The sequence below is a fragment of the Panthera tigris genome, chromosome C1, assembly GCF_018350195.1.
Source record: "Panthera tigris isolate Pti1 chromosome C1, P.tigris_Pti1_mat1.1, whole genome shotgun sequence".
NCBI classification, from domain to species: Eukaryota; Metazoa; Chordata; class Mammalia; order Carnivora; family Felidae; genus Panthera; species Panthera tigris.
Genome location: NC_056667.1, coordinates 165,539,101 through 165,564,362, shown reverse-complemented (window position 1 = coordinate 165,564,362; position 25,262 = coordinate 165,539,101). Strand labels below are relative to the sequence as shown.

The 25,262-nt window shown below is 37.7% G+C and overlaps 1 protein-coding gene across 3 annotated transcripts in view; it reads left to right on the top strand.

The window, feature by feature from the left end:
- Positions 1 to 25,262, top strand: part of CCDC141 (coiled-coil domain containing 141) — a 226,154-nt gene that overhangs the window by 82,194 nt on the left and 118,698 nt on the right. For all 3 annotated transcript variants that reach the window (XM_007083895.3, XM_042994800.1, XM_042994801.1), the window contains exons 5-7: positions 1,185 to 1,293; positions 5,352 to 5,605; positions 22,910 to 23,026. In XM_007083895.3, coding sequence (XP_007083957.2) covers positions 1,185 to 1,293; positions 5,352 to 5,605; positions 22,910 to 23,026 — 480 coding nt within the window. The remainder of the gene's footprint in view (positions 1 to 1,184; positions 1,294 to 5,351; positions 5,606 to 22,909; positions 23,027 to 25,262) is intronic.

Sequence of the window (25,262 nt, the reverse complement as noted above, 5' to 3'; positions counted from 1 at the left end):
CCCAGCTTTTGTATCTTTCTCACTGATACTTTACCTTTATGAATCAGTTCAATACCTAATCCACAGGTAAACAAGTTGATTGAAATAGTCTTATAAACTATCATAATTACTTTTCAATCTGAGCGTTAAAACTATTATCCAGCTAGACTACCACTATGTCTACTACCATGGATATACTGTACTGGTAGAACCAAAGATGTTTTACCCTCTTCTAAAATTTGTTTCTAAGATTATTCCTCTGAGAATATTAACATCACTTCAGATACCTCCCCTTCATATTTCCTTCAAGGAGAAACAGAAAGACTGGTCATATTCGTCACCATTTAGGATGTAAAATTGCTTCTTGTTTTTTGAAACAGTGGAGAAGTTTTCCATTTTGCATTCTTGATGTATCTAATTTCATTTTTATTTATACAAAGAATACATAAGATCATTGATAAAAATGCAAACAAAATTACAAAGTATAGATTTAGGAGGTAAAATGCATTCCCCCATCCTAAATCTCATTCCTTCTTATAAAGGCAATCCTTTGGTTTATATCTCTTCAAATCAGTTTTTGCACAAAAATATATATTTTTGTTTTGTATAAGAAATGGGATTAGACATTGATTCTCAGTCTTTTTGAAATGGGATTAGAATTGTGTTATTTTTAAAGTTACATTTTTTTGGTTCTAGGTCTAATCACAGAGGAAAACATTATATTTTAACTTTCTTAAATTATATTTACTTATAATTACATAGGCTACTGGTTTACCAAACTTTCATTGTTTTGTTTTTGTTGTTGTTAGCAAGCTTTCTGGTTATTCTTTGATGAACTGCTTTACATGTTGAAAAATGGCTGCTTAGACACAATAATTTTAGCTGAAAATTCCAATAGACATTTATCGGTAAACTAGTTAGATTATTTCAGCATATATGACATATTTCCAAGTATGAAAGGAATACAAAGGAAGGAGAAGAAAATTTTTACTTTCGCACTTTGTAAAGTGACAACATGCAAACACACAGCCTCATACAAGCACCCTAAGCCAGCACGCACTCACACAAACACACACATCATTATACAAACACACACATTTACAGTCAACTAGGCCATGAATTAATGAAAAACTTGTACAAATAACCCAAAGTGGCACATTAATTTTTATTTTTTCAAATGTCTTTCCATTGTATTTCTGTTGTAGTTTGCTATTAAAATAGACCAAGCTGAAGATTTCCTCCGGAACACCCAGGAGTTTGAGAGTGCCGAGTCCTTAAAATCCCTTCTGCAGCTTCATGAAAATCATACCAAAGGCAAGAAATATGTTTATTCCTCACCTAACCTTTTAGAGGTTTTACAATGTGTTCACATGAGAATGCTCACGCGTGACATCGTATTTTAAATTTGTCTGTTTATACCTCAAACTGTTCCAAGAGAGGTTAAATAAAGCTTTATTTTTGGTCATCTGTTTCAGAAAAGACATAGTTGTAAATGATTCTAAGGGGATGTTAGAGGAATAGCCTCCAAAGATTTGGTTATTCAACCTGCCACATTTTATCTCCTGAGATCAGAGGCCATTTCTACCTTGTTCAGCCTTGTATCCTCAGCATCTAGCACAGTGCTGGCACATGGTGGATCCTCATGAAATATTTCTTGATTGAATAAATGGTTGAATTCAGTGAATGTTCCTTCTCAGGGTCAGGAAATGAAGAGCAGTCTTCAAATAATAGCTTTGGATAAGGAAAATACCGTTTTCACTGTTACACTTATTGTTTAAAAAGAGAGTAAAGGAAGTCTGCAATTTGGTTGGGGCATGTATACATTTATTGGTGAGTAACCTCTGTGCTTCCCGTGGGTCCCTGTTATACCACCCAGCACACTGTGTAATAACAATTTATTTCCATATTTGTCTCCATCACCAGATTGTGAGACTCTGGAGGGTAGGTATTAGTACATCCCTGAGTCTCTACGATGTAGAATAGCATCCAACCCAAAGTATGTTTATTGAGTGTCATTTGTATTTAATTCCAGTGTAAGACACAACACAATGATACAAACCTGAGGAATAAACAAGGCACTACATTAAGGAAGAGACAGTTGGTTCTAAGCTCTGAAAGATCACAACTAAGCCCTCCACTTTTCCAGTGGTCTTCTTACAATGAACATAATACCTAAGAATATTCCTCACAGTAGCAATTGTATTATTATTTCCTTATTCTTAAGTGTTTTATATATATTTTAAATGTGGCTGACATATAGGTTCATTAGGGTCCATTATACTATTTTCTTTACTTTTGTATATATTTGAAAGTGCCCACTGAATGAGTTTAGGAAACACCATCCTGCTGCGGAACATTTGGAATATTTTAAAATCTTTTAGGAAGAAATATCACTCACGATCTCGATGCCAAGACTGTAACTTTGATACTTCTTAGAAATTACCCATTTGGAAAGATTATTTAGCAAGTTATAAAGTCACTTAAGCTATGTACATCTCTATTTATCCATCTTGAATTTATTATATATACTTACGAATGGCAAACTGTACAGGTATTTGTATAAAATCTACTTTAATATTAACTTGCTTAGATATAATGACAATCAAAATAAATAATAAAAAGCTATTAAATATCTACTTGCCTCACATCACAAGGCATTATCTCAGAAATGGGGATTTTATGTATGCAAAAATGCAGTCTTTAAAATTAATACACCATAGGGATTTTGTATTTCTTGACGCTCATGATATTCTATCTAGTTTACCCTTGAGGAGAAATACATTACTTTGTATGATCAACTGGTGGAATAAATAGCTAGGAAAGCATGAACAATAAATAGTTAAGATGGAAGAAACCAACAGAGGAAGAACCAAAGGAACTGACAGAGGAAACTGAGGGAAGAATTGATCCACTTTAATGGGTAGCAGTAACAGACTGATTGTAGTCTAGGTACAGTTTACAAGTTATCTTTGGCCAGAGACTCCATTCCTGGTGGTACTATAGTAGTAGTTACACTATTTTGACAGATGTTGAGACAGAAAACCAGAAAAAGATTGCAAATGGAAATTTTGGATTATTATATGCATTCTGTAGGAACCAGAACAGGTTGGCATGATCCACTGTCAGTGTGCAATACCCTAGCACTTAGAGCTATACTTCTCTTTCTCATTGGAAAAGTCTAGTGTGTAGGAGCTAGTTATGGAAGGGAAGAAAATAAATACTATGTGGAAACCCTGCCACTTATCCATATTTCGTGTGTGTGTGTGTGTGTGTGTGTGTGTGTGTGTAACTTTTCACAATATCATAACAAACTCTTCAATGCAAAGGAAATACATATACATATAAATGGAGAAGCAAAAAGTAAATAAATAAATGGAGAAGCAGTCATACTGATTATCACATAGGCTATACAAATTAAAATTCTTCAGTTTGATACACAAGGCCCTCTATAACCTGTCTTCACCTCATTTGCAAGTTCTTTTTTTTCACTTCTATAAAAGAACCTGTTCTAGACAGATAATTCTTTTTATGCCCCTGCCTCTCCCATCTTATTCACGTTTGCTTCCATTTCTTTAAGAGATTTACTCTCATGTTCTCCCTGCCTCTTCCTGCTCTATTTGAATGATCCCATCCTCTTTTTGGTTCAAGTTGTGCTTGCTGTTTGTTGCTTTGCATCGTTAACTCCCAATAAAATTGCCCATTGCACATAATCACATCTTGCTTGCTCTGAGCAGATAATACCATCTAATACTTTATTTGACAGCTCTAGATCATGTGACACAAACTACTTCACATTCTTTCTTTTTCATGTCAAAATCTCTCTCTCCAATATCTTCACTTATATCATTCTCTCTTCCAGATCTCCCACCCGCAAAAAAAAATTGTCAAGTTAAAAGAGACAACTGGCCCAACTACCACAGCCTAATTATTGCCACACAGTTAACTGTGGAATGTTAGGATGCTAAAGTAGAGTGCCATGGCTCTAAAGTAGAGAGCCTGACACGGGGCTTGAATCCACAAACTGCAAGATCATGACCTGAGCCAAAGTCAGACACTTAACTGACTGAGCCAACCGGGTGCCCCATCAAAGTCTTTTTTTTATATCTCTAGAGGACCACTGATCTCTAGCACGTATATCTCTCTTAATTCTTCCCCCTCTTTTAATACTTTGATCTCATTCAAGCATTCTACAAAAACTGTTGAACATTTCTCCTATGCCAGTCACTATGCTAAGTGCTAGGAATGTTATCCTGGTCACTGTCCCCATATTGCATCGGAGCCTGGTGGCAAAGGGAGACAATAAATCAACTAACCGAACACATAAGTATAAAACTACGGTTGTGTTAAGAGCTATGAATGAGAGGAATATTGCATCATGAGAACAATTAATAGGAGGATTTGATTCAGTCTGGTTTATTCATTGAAGAATTGGCAGTTGAATAAGGCCCAAAGTATGAATAGAATAAAGGTAGAGAAGGAAGGGTTTGAGGAGAATGGTGTTCCTGGCAGAGGACACAGTGAAAAGTTCTGGGGCAGAAGGGAATGTAGCATTTGTAATGTATGTAAAAAGAGAGGGATGAAGAGTAGAAAGATTAAGAAAATCTGAAAGGGAAGATAGGGACCAGACCATGCCAGACTTAAATTATGTCAAGGCATCTGTCCTTAATTCTAAGGCTATGGGAAGCCATTGTTAGGTAGGTGTGTGTGTGTCTGTGTGTGTCTGTGTGTGTGTGTGTGCGCGTGCGTGCACATGCATGCATGCGTGTGACATACTGTGTTTAGAAAAAAATCTCTCTGGCTAACTAAGAAGAATAGATGAATGGATTGGAGAAGGATGGCATTCAGAGGTGGCTGCACAAGTCCAGGCAACAAATAATGTTTTCTGTAGTGAGGACGAAGAGAAGTAGACACTTGTAGGAGACAAAGGGTGAAATTGACAGGTCTTGATAATGAGGGAGAGGAATGTGTCATGGATGACTCCTGGGTCATAGACTTTAAACCTCATTAGCAGCCCATTCACTTCAGAACATAGAACATGTCAAGGAGAGCAGGCACCTTAACAGTATCACACCACTAAAACCTGACTGAAACAGTGCCCAAATCCCACGATCTCTCCCCTCCTGTACTGTATTATACTATCACTGAACTGCAGCACCCTATCATTTGGCAGTTAGTGCTACAGAAATTGTTAGGTTATGGTATCTGGCTAGTTGTATCACAGGCATTTTATGTTTACACATTTGAATTCCTTACAGTATAATTTATTGTTAATATAAAGGTTACATACATTTGAAATTCTACCAAGAGTCTGAAATTACTGTAGAAGAGCTTGCTCATATCTCTATTCTTTCTTCTTTCTAATTTTCTTCTAGAACTCTTAGAACGATCTCTAGCCCTTTTAAACAAAAGTCAACAACTCACTGACTTCATAGAAAAATTCAAGTGTGATGGACCTAATGTGAATTCTGAGTTGATTCAGGGAGCTCATAACAGCTGTCTGAAGATTGACAGCCTTCTTGAGCTTCTACAAGATAGGAGACGGCAACTAGACAAGGGTCTGAAGCAACAGCAGCAAGAACTGGGTCAGGTTCTGAAGATATGTCAGTGGGACCAGCAAGAAAATCAGGTAACTCAAAGGGGAGTTAATGATATCCTGACCTCAGCTAATGAAGTTTGGCTATTATGTGGATTAGATCTTTCCTGGGATGGTTCTTCATTTGCCATGATCAAATTCTTTGGTCTTTGGTCCAAACTAATAGGTTGTTTTCTCACACAAGTTAAATGGAAAACAAAGGTTTGTATTTCCTGTCATCATAATATTGATTTTATAAATGGGAGAGTACTTATGGGTAGTTTTGAAAATGACTATGTTCTATTGTTGGATTCTCTTTCTCACATCTTTCTAGGTTACTACTTTTAGACACATTTCTTTGAAATTCCAAATATAAATTGTAGCTTTCTTGAAAGTTAGAGAGGCAGGATGATGCTGAACTCTATTACATTGCTTCTAATGTCAGTGAAAAAGTCTGTCAGCCCCAAATAGTGTTCTTAGAAGATTGGTCTGGTGCCAACGAAGGACTATGACCTTGGCCTGTAGCTAGATGTTCAATGGTTAGAAAGCATTGGGGCAAGAGGTTCATGAGTTTGCATGTTTTTTAGAGCTCATTACCCCAACTGCAGGCGCAACTCTGATCAGTTGTCAATATTCTTGCCGCACATTCCATCTGTCCCAATTACTTGAGGCTAAGCATGGATAGAACTGTCTTTGCAAACCCCCAACTCAAATAGGTGGGATATTTATTGCATTATTTCTAATTGTCCCCATCCCATGCTTAAATCTGTACCGATTAATTGGAAGGAATTTTCAGGGGGAAATATGTGAAAGGAGGTCTCCTGGTCTGGATGTATGGGGAAGGGGTCCCTTCACATGTTATATATTGCTGCTCTGATCCCGATTAGACAGATAGAACTATGGCTGGGAGCATAGATGAGGCTGGTTCTTATTTCAAACTGGAGAAATGAAGACTTAAATGATGATCACCCCTTCAACTAACACTTATTCTACTAACACCTACTCTGTGCCAGGTGCTATCCTACTGGGAATAACAACACACAAGACAAAGTCCTTTCCCTCTGGGAATTTCCCCTCTAATGCAGTTTCTCAACCTCAGCACTATTGACAGTTCGTGCTGGGTAACTTTGGAGGACTGTCCTATGCACTCTAGGATGTTGAACAGCATTCCTGACCTCTACCCACTAGATGCCCGCAGAATATCCTCATTGTGACGACAAAAAATGTCTCCAGACATTGCCAAATATCCCTTGGGGGGCAAAATTGCCCCCAGATGAGAACCATGGTTCTAGTGTGATTAGAAAGATACACCATAAACAAATGAAAATGATGTGTTATAAAGAAAATAAAATACAGCAGTAAATTTATCTTGGGTTGGTCTACTTTTAATCAGAGAAAGCCTCTCTGAGGAGGTGGCATAGAGCAGAGACCCAAATGCAGAGGCCTCCATTCATACATTCTGCTGGAATTTTATTTCCTCCCCCTCAAGTCACCATACACTTTCCAACTCATCTCCACTTTTAGCCCTTTGGCATAGACTACTGCCAGCTGCTGTCTTGTTTCTGCTGTGTTTTGCCTGTCAGCCCTCATCCACTCCCCAGTTTACTTCTTTGCCCACCCCACCTTGATATCCTCATTATCCAATGCAATGGTCTTTTTACTGGTGATTCTGGCACAACAAAGGAAAATTAATGCTCAGGACAAGAATTAACTTAAAATTGTTTATCAGACAAATGTTTCCGGAGTTCCCAACTTCCCTGTCATAAATGAGTCTATTATAACACACTCTTTCTCCTTGTCCCTCTTTTCTCTTCCCTAATCCTGACCTGACACCAGACCTTCCCAGATCTCCTGTCCCCTTAAAGAACCCTTCCTCTTATGTCTTTGCATTGAGTTTATAACCCAAAGCCCTACCTCTAGGACTTACAAATTTCAAAATGAACATTTTAACTCAGACACATACTTAAGAGGAATATTGTCATCCCTGGAAATCAGAAATATTTTTTTTCAAAATGACTTTATTTTATTTATTTATTTAGAGAGAGTGTATGCACAAGTCGGGAAGGTGCAGAGAGAGAGGGAGAGAGAGAGAATCCTAAGTAGGCTCGATGCTGTCAGCTCAGAGCCTGAGGTGGGGCTATATCCCACAAATCATGAGATCATGACCTGAGCTGATATCAAGAATTGGAGGCTTAACTGACTGAGCCACCCAGGTACCCCCAAAAGATGTTTTGATAATAACTAAAGTAAGGTATTGCAGAAGGTTTCTGGCATGGTGAGTTCTCTAACTTTTGGCGTCTCATCATTTTTAGGAGGAGTATATGCTTTTATTGATGAGGTGCTTTTTAAAAGTAGACTTTAGGGGTGCCTGGGTGGCTTAGTTGGTTAAGCATCCGAATCTTGGTTTAGGCTCAGGTCATGATCTCCTGGTTTGTGAGTTGGGGCCCTGCATCAGTCTCTATTCTGACAATGCAGAGCCTGCTTGGAATTCTCTCCCTCTTTCTCTGCCTCACCCCACCTCTCTCTCTCTCTCTCTCTCTCTCTCTCTCAATAAATAAGCTAAAAAAATAAAAGTAGACTTTATTTAAAAAAATTATTTTAACATTTTATTTTTGAGACAGAGAGAGACAGCGCATGAGAGGGGGAGGGGCAGAGAGAAAAGGAGACAGAATCCTAAGCAGGGTCCAAGCTCTGAGCTGTCAGCACAGAGCCCGATATGGGGCTGGAACCCACGAGCAGTAAGATCATGACCTGAGCTGAAATCAGATGCTTAACCAACTGAGCCACAAGATTCCCCCAAAATAGACTTTATTTTTTAGAGCAGGTTTTAGATTCACAGTAAAACTGAGTGGGAAAATACAGAGTACCCCCTGTTCCCACACATGTACAATCTCTCCCAGTATCAACATCCTGCACCAGAGTGGTATATTTATTATAATCAGTGAATATACATTGATACATCATTATCACCCCAAATCCATAGTTTATGTTATGGTTCACTCTTGGTACAATATGTTCTGTGGGTTGGTTAAATGTATAATGACATGTATCCATCATGGTAGCAAATAGAATAATTTCACTGCCCTACGAATCCTTTGTGTTCTGCCTATTCATTCCACCTTAACCCTAGTCCTTGGCAACCACAGATCTTTTTACTGTCTCCATAGCTTCGCCTTTTCCAGAATGTCATATAGTTGGAATCAGTATGTAGCCTTTTCAGATTGACTGTTTACACTTCGTAATAATACATTTAAGATTCCTCCATGGCTCGATAGCTCATTTCTTTTTAGTGCTGGATAACATTCCATTGTCTGGATATGCCATGGTTTATTTATCCATTCACCTACTGAAGGACATCTTGGTTGCTTCCAAGGTTTGGTGATTATGAATAAAGCTGCTATAAGGATTCATGTACAGACTTTTGCATGGACATAAGTTTTAATTCATTTGGGTAAATACCAAAGAATACAGCTGGTGGCTCATACATAGTAAGAGTATGTTTATAAGAAACTGCCAAACCATATTCCTAACGGACTATACCATCTTGCATTCCTACCAGCAATGAAAATTCCTGTGGCTTCACCTCCTGACCAGCATTATCAGTGTTATCAGTGTCTTGCACTTTGGCCATTCCAATAGGTGTGTAGTGGTATTTTATTGTTTTAATGAATTTCATCTTTAAATTGGGAAAAATAACTATTAATTCACAGAATTGTTCTAAGGGTTAAATGAAATAACATATGTAAAACACGTAGCACATGGCACAAGAACAGACACTCAGATCAATGGAACAGAATAGAGAACCCAGAAATGGACCCACAAACGTATGGCCAACAATCTTTACAAAGCAGGAAAGAATATCCAATGGAATAGACAGTCTCTTCAGCAAGTGGTGCTGGGAAAACTGGACAGCTACATGCAGAAAAATGAACCTGGACCACTTTCTAACATCATACACAAAAATAAGCTCAAAATGGATGAAAGACCTAAATGTAAGACAGGAAGCTATCAAAATCCTCAAGGAGAAAGCAGGCAAAAAGCTCTTTGATCTTGGCCGCAGCAACTTCTTACTTAACACTATCTCTGGAGGGAAGGGAAACAAAATCAAAAATGAATTATTGGGACCTTATCAAAATAAAAAGCTTCTGCACAGCGAAAGAAACAGTCAGCAAAACTAAAAGGCAACTGACAGAATGGGAGAAGATATTTGCAAATGGCATATCAGATAAAGGATTAGTATCCAAAATCTATAAAGAACTTACCAAACTCAACACCCAAAAAACAAATCATCCAGGGAAGAAATGGGCAAAAGACATGAATACACACTTCTCCAAAGAAGACATCCAGTGGCCAACCAATGCATGAAAAATTGCTCAACACCACTCATCACCAGGGAAGTACAAATCAAAACCACAATGAGATACCACCTCACACCTGTCAGAATGGCTAACATTAACAACTCAGGAAGCAACATATGTTGGCAAGGATGTAGAGAAAGGGGAACCCTTTGGCACTGCTGGTAGTAATGCAAACTGGTGCAGCCACTCTGGAAAATGGTATGGTGGTTCCTCAAAAAACTAATATTAGAACTACCCTATGACCCAGCAATTGCCCTACTAGGTGTTTATCCAAGGGATACGGGTGTATTGTTTTGAAGGGACATATGTACCCCAATGTTTATAGAAGCAATATCAACAATAGCCAAAGTATGGAGAGAGCCCAAATGTCCATCAATGGATGAATGGATAAAGAAGATGTGGTATATATATGTACAATGGAGTATTACTCAGCAGTCAAAAAGAATGAAATCTTGCCATTTGCAACTACGTGGATGGAACTAGAGGGTATTATGCTAAGCAAAATTAGTCAGAGAAAGACAAATATATGACTTCACTCATATGAGGACTTTAAGAGACAAAACAGATGAACATAAGGGAAGGGAAACAAAAATATAAAAACAGGGAGGGGGACAAAACAGAAGAGACTCTTAAATATGGAGAACAAACAGAGGGTCACTGGAGGGGTTGTGGGAGGGAGGATGGGTTAAATGGGTAAGGAGCATTAAGGAATCTACTCCTGAAATCATTGTGGCACTATATGCTAACTAATTTGGATGTAAAAGAAAAGAAAAGAAAAGAATAAAAAAAGCCCATGTAGCACAAAGTAGCATTTTAAGAGGCACTTAATAAATATGAGTTTAAGAGGCACTTTAATAAATCTGATTAAAATTTACAGTCTATGAATTCTTTCACATCTGGTCCACAATCTTTCCCCTGGGTTTGTCATTACTATTGGTATATACGTCGAGGTCTCTTAATACTGTTTAATTTTTGGAGGCTGCTCTAGGTAAGGGAAAGCTTTAAGAATGTTAATTTGTGGTTAAGAGAACTAGCCTTTCAATTAGACTCCATTCCTAACAGTCTTCAACCAAACTCAATTTTAAAATAATAATATGGATAAATGTTATTTTTAATAAAATTGGCCAATAATTAAGACAGTCATTTTCTTAAGTACAAAATTTAGGCTCTTATTTTTAATTTTCTTAATATTTATTTATTTTTGAGAGAGAGAGAGGGAGAGCGAGCATGAGTCAGGGAAGGGCAGAGAGAGAGGGAGACAGTGAATCCCAAGCAGTTTCCATGCTGTGAGTGCAGAGCCTGATGTGGGGCTCAAACTCATAAATCGTGAGATCATGACCTGAGCCAAAAGTCAGATGCTTAACCAACTGAGCCACCCAGGCACCCATAGGCTTATCAGTCTTAAAACATCCCATGTTATATTTTCTCTTGTTAACACCAGTGACAACAGCTGGAGTAATTAATAAAGTAACTGGTGCTTCTTTGGGGTTGCTTGCTTGTAAGAGCACAGATCCTGGGTCCAGACTTTTAACTGAAAACAGTTAAAGTCCTGGCTCTACCACTTACTAGCTGAGTAACTGAGAAAGTATTTAGCCTTCCTCAGACTCAGTTTCCTGTCAAATGTAGATATAATAGTATCTACTTCAAAGTGTTGTTAGGATCATCAAAAGAGTTATTATATGCCAAGTGCTTAGAAGAGTGACTGCCACATAGTAATTGCTGTATTGGTGTCAGCATTGTTTTGTCATCTTGTCTGAAAAAGATAGACATATTGCATATTTCTATACTCCTACCCACCTCCACCACCATGCTTAAGTAAAGACTATGCTTTTTAAAAAACTTTTTTTAATATTTACTTTTTTATTTTTGAGAGAGAGAGAGAGAGAGAGAGAGAGAGAGAGAGAGAGAGAGAGAGGGAGAGAGAGGAGAAACAGAGGGAGAGGGAGACACAGAATCCAAAGCAGGCTCCAGGCTCTAAGCTGTCAGCCCAGAGCCTGACATGGGGCTCGAACCCATAAACCGTGAGTTCATTACCTGAGAAGAAGTTGGACACTCAACCGACTGAGCCACCCTGATGCCCCTTAAGCAAGACTATTCTTGCATTAAAAGCTAGTTTCATTATTTGTCTTGAGTTCAAAAGGTGTCATCAAATAAAACTCACTTTTATAATTTCAACAGCCATTCTTGCTCAATGGGCATTCAATTAGTAGTAAAACAAAAAGATAGTTGTATTGTTTTCTGCTTATGATTTAATAATCAAATTTAAAATTGTAGATGAGATCACTATCCACACAGATAATTTCTATTAGCATTTGGCATACTACGACCTTCCAGACCTTTATAAAAGCATGAGGCACAATCACAGGCACACACACATTTATTAAAGGAACACCTAACCAAACAAATAAAAACTAATGGAATTAACCTATACATGCTGTATTATTACCTCATTTTTATTTTTTTTCAATATATGAAATTTTATTACCTCATTTTTAAATTGAACAAGTCATAGGTATATTCTTGTGTCAAAAGTACAATAAATAATTTTAATATAGTATTTCACTGTTCGAATGTAGCATAATTTTTTTCATTGAAGTAGAGATGACATATAGTATTATATTAGTCTCAGCTGTACAACAGTGTTTTGGCAATTATATATATTATTCAATGCTCATGCTTACCAGGATAAGTGTAGTTACCGTCTGTCACGATATTACACAATTTAAATTTTCTTTTTTTTAATTAAAATTTTCTTTCTAATATACATTTATTTTTGGGAGAGAGATGGAGCAGAATCAGGGAAGGGGCAGAGGGAGAGGGAAACAGAATCCATAGCAGGCTCCAGGCTCTGAGCCATCAGCACAGAGCCTTACACGGGGCTTGAACCTACGAACCATGAGATCATGACCTGAGCTGAAGTCAGACGCTCAACCAACTGAGCCACACAGGTGCCCCAAGCTATTACACAATTTAAAGCAAAATCATATTGATGAGGAAGTAGAGTCTCTCTAGTTTCTCAATATTATAAGCAATAATTAATACTTTGTGTGTTTATAATTATGTGAACAAGGAAGTATTTTCAAATCCAGGTAGATACAAGCATAATTATATTACCTAAGTTTTTAAGTTTTTTGTTCTCTTTTAAAGTTTTGTTGATGCAATGGTGAATGAACAGTGGCGGCAGCAGCAACACCGAGTTGGGTGTGTCTCTGTTAGATAGTAATTGGGCTCTATAATTATCATGTTCCTGGATAATCTACCTGATAATCCTAGAACATTGTTGAACCATGAGTTTTTACAGAGGCACATGCTTCATTGGAAGATAAAGATTTTTTTGTCAGGTCTGTACTTATTTTAAGGGAACATAAGAGCTGTTAAATCTTACATTAATAAAATTCCAGCTTTGTCAATCATTTTAACTACTTAAGAAAAAGGAAGATTAAGGGGGGAATTAGAGCAAAGATTACTGATGAATAATAATGTAGATGTCTGAATATCTGATGCGTCTTCTCTCATAAGGGCCGTTTAAAAGGTACATTTCGTGCTTCTCTGTTTCTAAGTGCTTATGGCCTAATGCCGTGAACTATGTAGTTCAGCTAACTCTCCTTTGGAAAAGAAGTTAGCCGACCAGAAGGGTGGTGATGTAGGGTTTGTATCAGTCACAGGAAAATAGCAAATGAAAACCACATACTTTTCCATCTTAATTGGGATGTGATGGTCTGATAAACATAATCATAGCATGTTCTCTCGTTATCATTGTTTTTCAGATATAAAAATGTGCATTTGTTTTGCACTTAAAGATGAGCGGCTGGCTGACCTTTCTTCCTAACTCCAGCAGCATTTTATTTTGCAGATAATCTGCTTCATTAATGAAAATCAGAAGCAGCTTGGAATATTTCGTGCATAATTAATTATCTTGGCAAGAAGATTTATGAATGTAATTTTTCTCAATTGCTCCAATCAGGCATAAGTGAGACAAACAAATAAATTAAAACTAAGTTATTCATGATCTCTTTGTATAAGACAGTGTCAAGGACATCTAAAAGAATTAAGTAAGACATAAGGGCATATAATCTCTTTTTACTACCCAGATCACACATACTTATAAGATACAATTCTTTGCAGGAGGAAAAACCGGTAACAGAATTCACATTTGGAAGGTTTTATAATTTCAGTACCATGTATATCATAATCATGTAGCCATATGTAATCATATTCTTCATCAATAGGCAATTAAAATGGCATCAAAGATGGCACATATAAGCACAGCCTCAGGGCATCAGCCTTGTACCTGGTGGGAAGCTATAAAGCTTTTGTGTGGGTGTGAGCATATACACTTACACACATACAAGTGTATTCTCCTTTATATGATCCTATGTTGTAAACAGGACTTAGAGCTTGAACGGTTGACCAGATTAAATTAACATGAGATAACATAAAAGTGCCTAGGTTAGTGTGTTTTTTAAAAAAGTCTCTGTTTGAATGCAGCTTTCTAACACTGGCTGGCATAAAATCAAAATAAGGATTGAATTATCTTGGAGATACTGATATCTAATAGCTCAGCCCATTAACAGACATACATGACTTTCTAGCCACTCATAGATTAAAATTTATCAGAGTTTTATTTAAAAAAAATTTTTTTTTAGTGTGTATTTATTTCTGAGACAGAGAGACAGAGAGTAAGTGAGGGAGACAGAGAGAGAGGGAGACACAGAATCTGAAGCAGGGTCCAGGCTCTGAGCTGTCAGCACAGAGCCCAATGTGGGGCTGGAACTCAAAAACCATGAGACTGTGACCTGAGCCAAAGTCAGACGCTTAACCAACTAAGCCACCCAGGCGCCCCCATCAGAGTTTTATTTTAACACATAGACTAGCTCTAGAATTTACTCTAAGACATGCCAGCAGTAAATGCAAAGTATCTTACAGTACAGGAGAAGCATATGATTTTACAGCAATAGCAACCCCTTCTAATAAGAATGCATGCTAACCAGTATTGCTTTCAAAGACACTGCATGTCACAGGCCATGACAGAAGGACTCTGGTGCAGATAGCATGGATATCAATTCTAGCTTTGACATTTACTAGTTACTTCTACACTTCAGTTTCCTTTTCTGAAAATGAGGATAATAATAGTATTTATACATTTTTATAGATTTTCTATAAAAAATGACATTATATATGTAAAAATGTGTAGAGCACAGCTTAACATAAGGTAAGTGCTCAATAAATGTTCAGATGTTCACCATATCATTATATATATTGGTGGTCACTTTCTCAGCTTTACTGGATAATGTCTGCACATAAAATCTTACATGTTGGCCAGATCCCACACCAGTTCTCTAAATTACTAGGTAATCTTAGCTTTCCAAAATATTATGATATGGAGGGAAAATAAATGCCACTTCATGGCTTGGTAGTGAGTGTAGTTTCTTCAGAAAGCCAACTTTATTTGTAAGTTTAAAATTAATTTTTTCAGGGTGCCTGGGTGGCTCAGTCGGTCCAACTTTGGCTCAGGTCATGATCTAACAGCTCATGAGTTCAAGCCCTGCATTGGTCTCTATGCTGACAGGTCAGAGCCTGGAGCCTGCTTTGGATTCTGTGTCTCCCTCTGTCTCTGCCCCTTTTCTGTTCATTCTCTCTCTCTCTCTCTCTCTCTCTCTCTCTCTCAAAAATAAATAAACATTACAAAAATTTTTTAATTAAAATTAATTTTTTTCTCTAACTTTTTTACCCTTTAGCTATTTTTTTAGCTCATTTATTCTTCTTATGGTTGATTATGTAATCATTAAGCTTTGTCATTTCTAAATACTGTTCAATTGGCTTAACAACATTTTAATTAGGCACAATTATTTAAGCCCCTAAATAGTCACTAAGAGGATTGGGGGACACACGCTGTGACTAAATGGCACTCTCTGCAGTGGTAGGACCGGTGATAAAGCTGTTTGATATGGGTGCTCCATGGGAAAGGCTCCGCATTGATCCCTGACCCTCAGACCCTTCCATTGTGTGACAGAGTTCGCTGCTGCTACTTGAGCTGTCTGCTCAGCCCCATGGCTGCCTGTGATCTCCTTCTACCACCCCAATCTCTTTTTCTTCCCTGCCCCTGGTGCTGAAGATTGTTGGCTTTCCTTTTCTCAGCACTGCTACCACCCCAAGCTGGCCAAGAAGTGGGACTCATTCTTTCCTCTACCCTCATTCTCATGGTCCCCAAAGACAAGTAAAGGGGTATGATTAATTTTAATGATTTTTATAGGAAGATTTATAAGCAAATAAGATAAACAGCACATTTTGAAAGAATGACAACATCTCTTAAAATTGAGCAGTTATCCTGTCAATATGAGAGTTTCTGACTTTCAGTTTTTCCAACAACCAAGAATGTAGGCCAAAGCTTCAGTGTCAAATCTATTTGTCTGTGTGGCTTAGAAATGGGGATGGTAATGTGAGAATATCAAACTTTGGTCCCACTCCTAAGTAGCCCTATCATGTCTGTTCTTTGTCTCTCTGTCTCTGTCTCTCTATCTCTGTCTCTGTATGTCTCTCTATGTCTCTGTCTCTGTCTCTCTCTCTCTCTTTCTCACACACACACAGGGAATATAATTAACTCCAGGTCACTTATGGTAGAACCCTAAGTTATATTGGGAAAACTGTGCCTTAGATATTTTTGGCAGTAATGCATGTTGCTGGGACACTAGGCTAGTCTCTGTTTCCTTTCTTGAAATAAAGACTTTCTTCTACTACTGGGAGGGTTTGCCCCAATGAATCAGAGGTAATGCTAGAAATAAAATTTAGGCCCAGAAGTTTCCACTGTACTGATTTTATCCACTGGACTAAATGGCTTTCTGTCATTAAGGAGTTGAAAGTAAAGAGCCTACATAAACACAAACAAGAGTTGAGGCCAGTCTTGGGAAGGGAAGGGAGGAAGTCCTTAGTGCCATTTTTCTTCTGTATAGATGTGAGAAGAAAAATGTTACGTCAACACAAATCAGAATAATTAAATACATAAAATTGTGACTCCAGACAGGGAGATAGATTATCTCCGAAGCTGTTTATAAAGTAACAAATTTGCTTCATGACAAACAACACCTTTTAGCTTTCCTACTACCCACAGTAGAGGATACTGGGATTCCATAATTTGTTGAGGAGATACTAATACCTTCCAGTTGACTTCAGTAATTCATGGAGGGCTTCCAGATTCCACAAAAGAAACATTGTGAACTTTATCCTCCCAGAATCTCTGGAGATGAAGGCCAAATAATCATAAGCCAATAGTTAGTCCCAGAATGCATCTAAAAAGAAACCCAATCCATGTTTTTGGGAGTAATTCTTCTTTCTTCCCCTGTTCCCAAGTCCTCAGGTACAAAAATTAGCAACATGGCTTTAGTGCCTCTTTCCCTAGTATACATTATCACCCAATGGAGCAAATGGATATTTGAAGTTTGGTTATTGCCTAGTCAAATACAGAGCACATTTGACCATATTGCATAGTACAAAATAATGACTACTGGTTTCCCTACTGTAAAAAAGAAAAAAAAACCTTATGGGAGATAAAATAGTTGTTATAATACTAGCATGCCTTCAAAAACAAAGTAGACATTAAAACTGTCACCTGTGGCCATCCACTATGATTGAAAACAGCTTTATATATGTGTGCATTTTTGATAATTGGAAGAGAGATTATCAAAAATTCCTTGGTTAAAGAAGATAAATAACTGATGCCTTTTCCTCTCCTTTATCAGTTTTTGTCTCTAGTAGTAACCGGTTATTTGTCAAGAATTGTTCTGCACATGGAAAAGAAAATGAAAGTAATTTGAAGAGATTTTCATCTTCCCTTAAGCATTTCTATTAAGGTGGTTTGAATTGCTTATTGCTAGCTCGCCTCCTCCAGCATAGTTTTAAACAAAGATCAAAAAATAAGATCTGATCTCGGATTGTAGAACAAATTGCAGAAAAAGAGACTGGTAGTTTTTGGCGGTCTGATGCATCGCTTTGGGCTGCAGCAGCGGTTCACCTTCGTGCCACCTGAGTGTTTTATTCTTGACTGTCAGCATTTTCTATCACTTGTGCTCCCATGTTTTACTCCTGTCTTTGGAATTCTGTTTGCCCTTGCTGTCGCCTCTACTCACAGCTGGCCTCTTCCTCTCAAGCACTGTTCCTGATGGGCCTGACCCACACATCTGTTCTCTCTAATGCAATATTTCCATTGATTCCCCGTGGTGGTATATAGAACCTATTTCCATGTTAGAATTAGATTTTATAACTATGGTGTTGTGTTTTGGTTTTTTATCTTAAGAATGTTCATAAACATAGCCTTTAAGAACCATTTCTTTCCTCTGGAATCCTTTGGTTCTGCAGTGAGAAGAAAAACATTAGACAAGAAAGTATGAATTCTGATCATGACATTTCTGACTCTACCTGTGGAACTTTCCTCTTACTGGTTGTGTGAAGTTGTTTAACCTTGCAACACACCTCCTGGGTGTGTTTCCTCATCTGCTGAAAAGCAAATCTCTCCATAGAGGAGGGATGTAAAGATTGGATGAGGTAACTTGTAACCTGGCTAGAGTAGTCCCTGCCCCCTTTCTTCAAAGGTTGGGTTCATATCTTTTACTTTCATTTTCACTTCCCAACAGGGTGTTGAGGTGGGGATGGGTTGTCCAACAAGCTAGCCCTTCTTTGCCCAGTTAGTGCTCTCTTCCCGCCTTTCCCCTCAACTCTCCTTCATGCATCTTCAGTTGCTGCGTTTGAGTCTCAAAAAATGCTTGAGTCTCGTCTAATCAAATAAAGAAAAAAAGTGCAGGGAAGCCCCTTTGATTGCCTCTCCTTCCTTAAAGCTGTCATTACATCCCTCCTTTACTGAAGCAATAAGCTTCTTTGGAAGTGTCATTAACTCTACTTCCTTAGCCTCCACTCAGTGGTCCATAAATGCTTACCAACTGAGATATCATTTCAACGTTCTTCTGTCTCTACTCTTTTAAATTGCCTTTAATTAAAACTCAGTCCTGGAGCACTTGGGTGGCTTAGTCAGTTAAGCGTCCGACTTCAGGTTAGGTCATGATCTTACAATATGTGAGTTTGAGCCCCGTGTCGGGCTCTGTGCTGACATCTCAGAGCCTGGAGCCTGCTTCCGATTCTGTGTCTCCCTCTCTCTCTTCCCCTCCCCTGCTCGTGCTTTATCTTTCTCTCAAAAATAAATAAACATTAAAAAAACTCAGTCCTTAGATCTACAATTAACCAACATGGATAGTCTGAATATCCTTGAATAGTGGAACCATTCAGTAAAGATACAATTCAAGTCATATAAGTGATTTCAAATTTTCTAGTAGCCACATTAAAAACGTAAGGAGTCACATAAAAAGTGAAAAGCAATTATACATGTTGTTTAAGCTAACAAATCTAAAGTAGTAATTCAATATTTAACCAATTCTAAACTTCTTAGCAAGGTATTTTTATTATTTTGTATACAAAGTCTATGAAATTTGCTGTGTATTTTATACTCAGAGCACATCTCAGTTTGGGCTTGGCACAATCCAAGTACTCAATAGCCATTTGTGGTCAGTAGCTACCATATAGGATGGTGCAGGTCTACATACAGCATTTGAGTGCATTTTCCTGGCACTCATCCCTAACTTCCAAGGCAGCTCTTGGTTCTCATTGAACACCCCTGATCGCTCCTTCTTTGAATCTGCTGACTTCCCTTCTCTTTCTATGTCCCTTCACTCCCTGATAGGTGTTCCCCTTCCCTCCCCAAAAAAGATCTCTACTCCTTCTCTATGTTAGTTTTTACCTCCACTGGGCACTGAGTACCTAGAATGTCATATAAAATTGGTAGGATGATCATGAACACATTACTGAGATTAAGCTGGAAGGTAAGAACTGAGAAGAGAGAGGAAAAATGTTGCCATTTCTCCCTTAATCCATCACTGCCCAGAACTGATTTCCACTGCATACTCTGAACAGTTTATTTCTTCCTTCCTATCTATATCCCCTAAACTCTTGGCTCATGTTTTCATCCTCTTGCAAGGACCATGTTCTACAGAATGTTCTGATGCATCATTTACTGTACTTCTCACTCAGGCTTTTGGACAGCAGCTGATATAATTTAAATGCTTATAAAAAGTGCTCTTGGAATATCTATGCAGCTGTCTGCACTAGCTACTTGTGAGATGCAATGACTGATTTATTAGGTGGCAGAGTATTATGGTTGACATACTCTCAGTAATTTAGGTGTCCTGATTTTACATCGGAAGGACTCTGAGAGCCTATTCCGTGTGCATCCCACACCACCGCACAGTAAATTTGATCTAAGAGGCTGCTCATGTGTGTGATGCCTCATGATGAGATGTAACACCCCTACGATGAACTATTTCTGAGTTTTATACCAACTTGTTTTTATGTTTCTTCCCAGGGTGCATTTGGTAGTAAAAATGTGTAGATCTAGAGAGTCAGCATGCTTTATCAGGAAGGTATGTGATCAGAATGCACAGAATACCAACTTAGATCTTAAACTGCATTCGCCTATAGGGAATAATATTGCCATACAGGAATAGTATCCTTTGGGTGTTGAAATAGTATTTGCCAATCTAGGGGATGAGGTCAGTAGATACCTTTTAAAAATCAAAACAACTCACTCCTTCCTTTCATCACTGATGGCATGTGCTAGATGACAAGACTTTGACTCACAAAATTGAGTAGGATTATCTGAGAGTTCAGGGTTCTCACCTGTTTTTAGAGATTAGCAAACACCTGTTTGTACCTATTTTTTATTCACTCAGATTCTATATTAACTTTCCCTATTAAAGCATTCTTGAAATTTCTGAGTTCCTCCCACATTGGCTAAGAATAAATAAAATTCACTTCCAGTATTTAATAAGATAAATGCTCTCTTTAAGTTAGTTATATTCATGATCCATTTTTCTTTGATGAAGCCTTTAAATCATTCCTCTAGTTGTGTATTTATATGGGCTTACTGCATCTTTTGTGAGAAATTATTTTAATAAAAATAAACTAATGAATAAATTTTTAAAAATTTAATGTTTATTTTTGAGGGAGAGAGAGAGAGAGAGAGAGCGAGCACACATGCAAGTGGGGAAGGGGCAGAGAGAGAGAGAGGGAGACACAGAATGTGAAGCAGGCTCCAGGCTCTGAGCTTTTGGCACCGAACCCGATGCGGGGCTCAAACTCACGGACCGCGAGATCATGACCTGAGTGGAAGCCAGATGCTCAACTGACTGAGCCACGTAGGTGCCCCATTAATGAATAAATTGTATAGCACTTGATAAAATACTCTCTGTGGGTTCTAATATGCATACTGTACATATCATCTAGTTCTAATTGGGTTAATAGAAATATAGATTATCTTCAAATAATTGTAAATACACTAATACAATATTTAGATATGGAGGTTATCTAATGTGCACATTACGCACAGCTTACCAAATATTCTGAAAAAAATGAGGTGCACTTCACATGAAAATTGCTGTAGGGTTACTATTACTTTTTAATTGCACGGTTGTTATCTTAAAATGCCAGTTAGCAAAGATTTCCAGTTAGCGGAAACCTGGAGAAACCCTCTTGCCCCCAGTTGTACTGCTTATTCCATGCTGAAAAATGCTAAGTGTTGGTATAAACCATTTTATCTCATAACCAGCTTTGTGATATCAGCCCTGTATTGATAATGGAATGTTCTATTCTAGGTAACTCCTAACTTGATATTTGCGTAGTGTGTGTGTGTGTGTGTGTGTGTGTGTGTGTAGGGGGTACATTTATTATGTGGAGAGCTTCAGGACTAACCTAGCTTTCTCTTTGACCACCTGGTTCATGCATTTCTCCATGTTATAGTAGTTCAGAAAATCCCGAGGCTGTTGTGGATAAGACAACCTAGTCTGTAAAAAGACATAGTATAATGTTTGAGCACTGCCCACCATTCTGAATGGGGTGCCAGGATTCATTTTTCAGGTTTGAAGTAATTCTCCCTAATGACCAGGGCTGTAAGACTTTAGGTGATCTAAGATGGCAGCAGGGCACAGTGGAAAGAGAATGAACTTTGGATTAATGTAGGTTTGCAGGCAAATCCTGGTTCTGCCTCTTACTGTATGGCCCTGGATAAGCTGCTTCACCTCTCCTCACCACTACAGTGATGATATCGTACTTGTTAGAGAGTTGTGGAGAGAAATAGAAATGAGGCCCAAAAAGCAAGTAGCAAACTGTCTAGCATGTTGTGTGTGGGCTATTAGGGATCAGTAGCTGTGATGTGATCATGAAGATAATACTGCGGAGGATTTGAGAGTGAAATCCTCTTTGATTTAACTGGAATAAGGAATCTGCATCTAGGGTCTCCATATCAGCAGTCCTATGTCCACTTATGTCACCATTTAAAGATGTTCAGCTTCTTTCAAGTCTTTTGCTATTTGTTGTTTCAACCCTGTGTAAAGCATGTATTATAAATCAAGTCTAAATGAATGTGAGTCATGCCCTTAGCTATTTATTATATCAACAGAATTTTAAAAACTTCTCCATTTTCTGAATACAGATTTTCAGCAATTGCAACAAACTAAGTATTTTTGCATTGTCTTTTTAGAGTGGAAATATAATTCTACATATGCTGTTTAATAGCTTCATGTGAGTTTATGTAATAACTATACTCACATTCATATTCTTATCCAGAAAAGATTTATATCCTAAAAGAATGCATGATTTATAGACTGCAGGAACCTATTTTGTTGTTAGCAGATTTTTGAATTATTTTCTTTATTCCGTGTAATCTACTGAACTGATATATCATTTTCATGCTTTTCAGGAATTGCCCTATTTTTTTCTCTTATGTAGAGATTGAAATGAAGAAAAAATAAAAACCCAATCATATGAATTTAACATGTGAAATGAGCTTATGTAAAAAGAGACTGAAATAGCTTAAGTTTTGAAAAATTAAGAAAATACTTCTGAATTTCTACTTGCCTTTTCTAATCACTTGAACTTTGGTTTCTCTTTGTTGCTTCTTACCTAGGTTACTTGTTGGTTTCAGAAAACCATAAAAGATTTACAGGAACAAAGTCTGGGCTCATCACTTTCAGATAATGAGGAACTAATCTGTAAGCATGAGGAATTGATAATAAAAGCAAAGGTAAGAGACACATTAAAAAATAATTTAAAAATGCATGGACTTCTTTTGAATACACTTCTGTAGGTAATATAGAGAAATACCAAAACTCTCTCTGAGTAATCACTATTTACACAGAAAAGATTCTGATAGCATTAGCTAATACCACTGCCTACTGACTGGGCTTCTAGAGTAATAACCAACAAAACAGCCTCTACAACAATAATAACTATCTTCTTTTGAATAGTTAGTATGTATCAGACACTGTATTCAAGAGATGCGTTATATAAATGATCACAAACCCGTAAGGGGTAGGTATTGTTTTAGAGATCAAAACAAACAAAAAACAGAGGCTTGGAGATGCAAAGTAACTTGACCAATGTAATATATCTTGTCAGTGGCAGAGCTGAAATTTGATTCCAGGTTTTGTCTAACTCCAAGGACCAAACTCTTAAACTACATTCTTCTAGCTTTCTAAAAAAATCTTTTCCCTACATGAAGTCTCATTATGCTATTACTTTTATGATTTCCAAGCATAGTTTCTTGCTGTTCCCACTTATATTTCCCCATTTCCTTGACTTGTTTCACATTTCTTCTTTTTGTAAAAAAGTAATGGCTACTGGCCAGTCAACCACTTGCAGGTATGTGGAATGTGCAAAATGGAATCATGAAATACTGAAAGCAAGATGAGCAGAGTGGCCGGCTGTGTAGAGGGACTCCTCTCCCCCTGGCGTCTTGTTATTTGGAAATTGATTCATTTGTATGTGTGGGGTCTATAAATACTTTCCAAAGTTCTTTACACGTGCCCTATTTTAATCTGTAAGGAAACAAAAGTTCATTTGTAGTAGATTGAGTGGGAACAGTGAAAACTTTAATCAGTATCAAGACTTAGAGAACTTTCTATTATTAATATCTTGGGTGGTTGATAGCCATAGATTACAGCAAGTCTTGAAACTCTGGAAAACAATGGGCGAGCACTACTAGATAAGGGTTGAAACTAAGGAAGACAAACCAAATAAATATTTATATGTTTGGAAGGGTGGGATTGGCAGCAGGCATGGGGAGGGGGGACAGGCAGGGGAAGAAGTAGACTGCATTTATCTGGACTGAAGTCTCAGAGAGATCATGATGCTTTTGTTTGTTTATTTATGGCTTCTCTCTGAACACTGCAGTATACATAGGTATCCCATGTGTTTGGTTTGAATATTTGCCTGATCGATAAAAGATTCAATTACAGAAGACTATTAAGGGGGATGATTTTTTAAAGTTCTTTAAAGTTTTTCCGCAATTGGTTTATCTGTTTAGGAAATTATTATTATTTTTTGTTGTTGTTAAGGCTAAACAGCAGTTTATTCTCTGGGTGTCAAACTCTTAAGTTTGTTTCAGTGAAAATTCTATCAAAATCCCTAAATGCTAAGCCGAAGAGATGACCTGAATTTCACAGAATTGTCGCCTCCTTTAAAACAAAAGTGGTTTATTCACAAAATTTAGACATACTTGGAGTTATATTCCCTGTAATACATGGTTCCTCACAGCCCTGAGGAAAATCTCACAGTCTGGAGAAAGTATTTGTTGACCTATAACCTCAGTTCTTACAGGACTTTGACAAGTTCTTTCATATAGATAGTAATGTTCTACTTCTATCTTTCACTTTAATTGGCTCCTATTTCTTTATCCCTTCTTAATGCCTGACATTCTAGCTCATGGGTACTTTTACTGAACTTCTTCTGTTATTCAGCCCTGTTGCCAAGTTCTTCACTTCAGCGATTCCATTTTTCATGCCGTTGCCTCACACTGATTCATCTTTGTAATTGTTTTGTCCTGCTTCATTTATCTAATGTTCTTCTTTATATCTTAAGATATACTTTATTCATATATTAAATGTTTGATCTGCCCAGCGCCTTAATTCTACTTCCTCTGATTCAGGTATTTTAGTGTGTTGTGTGTGCTCATCAGATGTTATTTTTCTCTAGTTAATATTCCCTTGGGATATCAGCAATTTTTGACTGGTAAGGCATGGAAGGCTAGTGGTCTAACCTAGTGGTCTAACTGGTAAGGCAGTGAAAGCTAGTGGTATAACTTGACCCCTTCTAGATGAGTTGGGGGGGGGGCTGGGTGCCCTTGAGTGCAGAGAGCTTCTGTTGTTTCAATTAGGTTTCAACCATTCCTGGTTTTCCCCTCTACCCCAGACACATACAAAGAAGGGGACCCCTTGAAGGACCTCCCACTGATTGGACTTTCAATCCTGCTTTGTTTCAAG